General features: G+C 42.5%; 1 protein-coding gene across 1 annotated transcript in view; it reads left to right on the top strand.

Moving 5' to 3' along the window:
* Window positions 1-1,385: 1,385 nt before the first annotated feature.
* Window positions 1,386-4,868, top strand: part of LOC311100909 (dynein axonemal heavy chain 17-like) — a gene marked incomplete at its 5' end in the record, with an annotated part of 141,747 nt that continues 138,264 nt past the window's right edge. The window contains one exon of the mRNA XM_084141893.1: window positions 1,386-1,550. Coding sequence (XP_083998019.1) covers window positions 1,386-1,550 — 165 coding nt within the window. The remainder of the gene's footprint in view (window positions 1,551-4,868) is intronic.

Here is a 4,868-nt window from a genome sequence, read left to right as displayed (position 1 = left end):
TCATATTTGCTTTCTTTGTTTAATATTTGACTTGACAGGTGAAGTTAACACAGAACTTTAGAGATTTTGCCATTGGGTTTAACCACACTAGACACAAATAGAGACAGCCATAGGAGACACAAATAGAGACAGCCATAGAGATCCACCTAATACTATGGACACAGCAGTGATATGGTCCACATTCCATAGCTCGAGCCTTTAGCGCTGATTGACAGTCCGAACAAAAACCGTTAGGAATGGGTGAACATTCTGAGCACGAGGAATGTATTTCAAATTTGATTTCCAACGTTTTGTCAGTTGAAGTTTAGTAGTTTAGCTAGCTAGCTAACGTTAGCTGGTAAGATTGACATACACTGAACATTTAGGAATAGCTAGCTAACGTAGCTAGTTAACGGTAGCTAGCAAATAGCTGACGGTGGCTGTCAAAAATCTGTAGGATAACATGGAGGGAGAAGATAAGAGGATTGCATTTTTACAGAACGTGACTTTAAAGACACTAAAGTTGAAGCCGGACAAATGGCAGAAGTTTTTTGCTGGGGAGGAAACCCGAACTTTGATCGGCAACTTCATTGAAAAATCCGACATCAATAGCCTTGTTATTTCTCTAAATGCTGCATCCCAACTTGTTTGCAGCCTTGAGTTTCCGCAAACAATTAAAAACAAAGCTGTATATTTTATCAAGAAGGATAAAGAGGTTATTACAAAAGACAATATAAAGAATGTATTTATTGGAGACGTCGCGAATTCCCCAGTGGACGCTACAATCGGCGCAATTGAGGGGGTGAGTAATGTTAGGCCAGGCCGCCTAGCTAGGCAAATGTCAACTACAGTCCACAAGCCAATGCTTGACTTGGACTGAAATAGGTGCCGGTACTGTTTATATTTAGGTGCAGGAGCTCCACAATACTTTTGAGCTAATATTCTAGCTACAAGAGGAACAGCAGCTCAAGCAGTAGTTAGAACATTTGAGGTGCTGGTACTCGGCTGCAGTGAGCGCCTACCCAAGTCAAGCACTGGTTGTAGCTATTGATAAATTAAACGGTCGCTCATAAATTAAACAAGTGTTTCTCTAGATTGCTTACCCTCTACACACCAACAAAGACAACACCAGATGCTGGCCCAGGGTGGTTTCAGATGATGTGTCTCGCCATGCACACAAACTGAAGAATGAAGTGTTCGTCGTTGGAGGTCAAATCAAAGGCAGAACATTCCTGCCATTACCAGCAAACGCAGATGCTCTTGGAGATTCAGAATGCACCTACCGGTATTAGACTGTCACCTCCCCTAAAGACTCAAATCGCATAAAACATTGACCGTTGAAAATAAACAGTGCATTATCTCCTTTCCCCCAATGCAGGCTCTCTCATTCCATTGACAGTAAGTTGATGCATGCCTTTGAGACGGTGATAATCGACTGGACTCACCAGGTGACAGAGGTTCTTAGTAAAGACTCTGCCCAGCCGATCCTGGACGGTCTGAACCCACTGCCCAGAGTGGAGTTTGATTTCTGGAACAACAGACTCATGAACCTGGAGTGTATTTATGCACAGGTACCCTATTTTACAATATGAAAGATGATATTGTTGTTGTTTGAAACATGTGTCTTTGTGTGCTGTCAGTGCTAGGAGCTGTCCATGGTTCTGATTGGGTTAGTCCAACAATGGGTGGTGCTGAATGGACAGCGAAAGGGGACCTGCATTAGCTAACTAAGGCCTGGATTCAATCAGATCAAGCCTTAACCAAGCCTGATGACTCACACTAAATTATTCCGCTGATCTGTCGTTCTCTACATACTTTAGTCTGAGACTGCCATCATTGAAGTCGTTTGTGATGAGGAGAGGCGTTGAACAAAACAACGTCATAAGCGATTGGATCAGCTCTAACCAATCAGAGTATCAAAGCCAATGACACATTTTCAAACCGCCGCTTTACCCACGTGTGTTCTGGCTCTGGCCCAACCCATTATTTTCTGGACCAATCAGATGGCCCCGAATGTGCTCGCATTTGGTGAAGGGTTGGGTAGGTACTCAGATCGAGACTCATTGTGGAGAAGAAACTAACATCCGTGGGTGTAGCGTAGTGTTTGGCCGGAGCAAGGAGTCTGGATAGCCAGTAATAACCAGTGTTAACCAGCGTTGGCCGACAGCTGCATAGCAGTAGTGGTGCACGACTCCAGGATTTTTGGAGTTGACTCCGACTCCTGTGGTTGGAGTTGAAGGAGTCGACTCTTGCTCGACTCCGACTCCTGTGGTCGGAGTTGAAGGAGTCGACTCTTGCTCGACTACCAAAACATGCTGAAACGGATGCGCACACATGTACACACCACCTCATTATTGCAGAGTCCGACTAGGAAGACAACATTTGCGTTATAGAGGACTGACATGAGCATGATGCTGCCCATTTGCTCATCAACTTAGCCTATAAAATGCCTATTTTGTTTGAATATAGAAGGTGATGTCTAGGAACTAGAATATTTCAGAGATATTTCTGCTGTGCGCAGGATCCCATGGGTGCACTCTACACTGATAAGCCTATTATTTGCCATGTTATAGCCGTATCCAGAGGACGATTCACACAGGATAATGTTTTCCTAATTGCCCCCTGTAATTCTTTATTTTTTTCAATTTAATTGACTCTTATGACAGAAGCCTGGAGGTTTTTATTTTAGGGGTGAAGATATTTCAACATCATGTGTAGACGTTAATAGTCTACACTGATAACTCGTGCTTGGCTGCCAAATGTATAGGTGTCCCCATAATATTTAAATTGATGAAGTGTGATCATAATCATTATTTTAGCGATCCATGGTAGATGTCCTTCCTACTAACAATGCCCCCATCCTGCTGATTTGAGCTGCTGAAGCGCATTTGCACTTGAGATGTGTTTATAGATGAGAAAGTGAACTTGTCATTTCCAAAAACTTTAGCGGGAATGCCCTGCTTTGCGATCTATTGCCTAGGACAGGGCTCTCCAACCCTGTTCATGGAGCGCTACATTCCTGTAGGTTTTCACTCCCACCCTAATCTAGCGCATATGATCCAATAATTAGCTTGTTGATAAGCTGCATCAAGTTAGTTACAACTGGAGTTGGAGCGAAAACCTACAGGAAGGTAACTCTCCAGGAACAGGGTTTGAGAACCCTGACCTAGGACATCAACAGCCAGCCAGGGTTTCATTAAATAAGCTTTAGGCACAATACTTTTTATTGCACATTTAGGCCTAATTAAACTGATGCATTTGGTGATGTTCAACTTCAATTCACTGGCACTATGAAGAATAGCTTAGCCATACTCATTGATAGCCTAATATATACTTTAATATACACTAGCAGTCAAGAGTTTGGACACACCTACTCATTCAAGGGTTTTTCTTTATTTCTTACAATTTTTTACATTGTAGAATAATAGTGAAGACATCAAAACTATGAAATACCACATATGGAATCATGTAGTAACCAAAAAGGTGTTAAACAAATCAAAATATATTTTATATTTGAGATTCTTCAAAGTACCCACCCTTTGCCTTACTGACAGCTTTGCACACTCTTGGCATTCTCTCAACCAGCTTCATGAGGTAGTCATCTAGAATGCATTTCAATTAACAGGTGTGCCTTCTTAAAAGTTAATTTGTGGAATTTATTTCCTTAATGCGTTTGAGCCAATCAGTTGTGTTGTGACAAGGTAGGGGAGGTATACAGAAGATGGCCCTATTTGGTAAAATACCAAGTCCATATTACGGCAAGAACAGCTCAAATAAGCAAAGAGAAACGACTTCAGAGAGAAACTTCACAGAGTTCAAGTAAGAGACACATCTCAACATCAACTGTTCAGAGGGGACTGTGTGAATCAGGCCTTCATGGTCGAATTGCTGCAAAGAAACCACTACTAAAGGACACCAATAATAAGAAGAGACTTGCTTGGGCCAAGAAACACGAGCAATGGACATTAGGCCGGTGGAAATTTGTCCTTTGGTCTGCAGTCCAAATTGGATAAAACATTTTTGGTTCCAACCGCCGTGTCTTTGTGAGACGCGGTGTGGGTGAACAGATGATCTCTGCATGTGTAGTTCCCACCGTAAAGCATGGAGGAGGTGTTATGGTGTGGGGGTGCTTTGCTGGTGACACTGTCTGTGATGTATTTAGAATTCAAGGCACACTTAACCAGCATGGCTACCACAGCATTCTGCAGTGATACGCCATCCCATCTGGTTTGGGCTTAGTTGGACTATCATTTGTTTTTCAACAAGACAATGACCCAACACACCTCCAGGCTGTGTAAGGGCTATTTTACCAAGAAGGAGAATGATGGAGTGCTGCATCAGATGACCTGGCCTCCACAATCCCCCGACCTCAACCCAATTGAGATGGTTTGGGATGAGTCGGACGGCAGAGTGAAGGAAAAGCAGCCAACAAGTGCTAAGCATATGTGGGAACTCCTTCAAGACTGTTGGAAAAGCATTCCAGGTGAAGCTGGTTGAGAGAATGCCAAGAGTGTGCAAAGCTGTCATCAAGGCAAAGGGTGGCTATTTGAAGAATCTCAAATATAAAATATATTTTGATTTGTTTAACACTTTTTTGGTTACTACATGATTCTATATGTGTTATTTCATAGTTTTGATGTCTTCACTATTATTCTACAATGTAGAAAATAGTAAAAAATAAAGAAAAACCCTTGAATGAGTAGGTGTGTCCAAACTTTTGACTGGTACTGTACTTTTAGTCAATTTACGAGGCATTGCAAGACAAGACGTTGCGAGATACAGATTACCAAGATATAGCCTATGTGCACGGTTCCGACTGTGTCTGCCTGCCCCGATCCTCTCTCCCTCGCTGGCTCGCCTGCTCTTTCTCTTTGCAATCAAAAACGATA

Source organism: Coregonus lavaretus (assembly GCF_964263955.1).
Source record: "Coregonus lavaretus genome assembly, chromosome: 25".
Classification (NCBI taxonomy): Eukaryota; Metazoa; Chordata; class Actinopteri; order Salmoniformes; family Salmonidae; genus Coregonus; species Coregonus lavaretus.
Note: the sequence above shows the minus strand (reverse complement) of the source record. Positions and strands in the feature narration are given on the sequence as shown.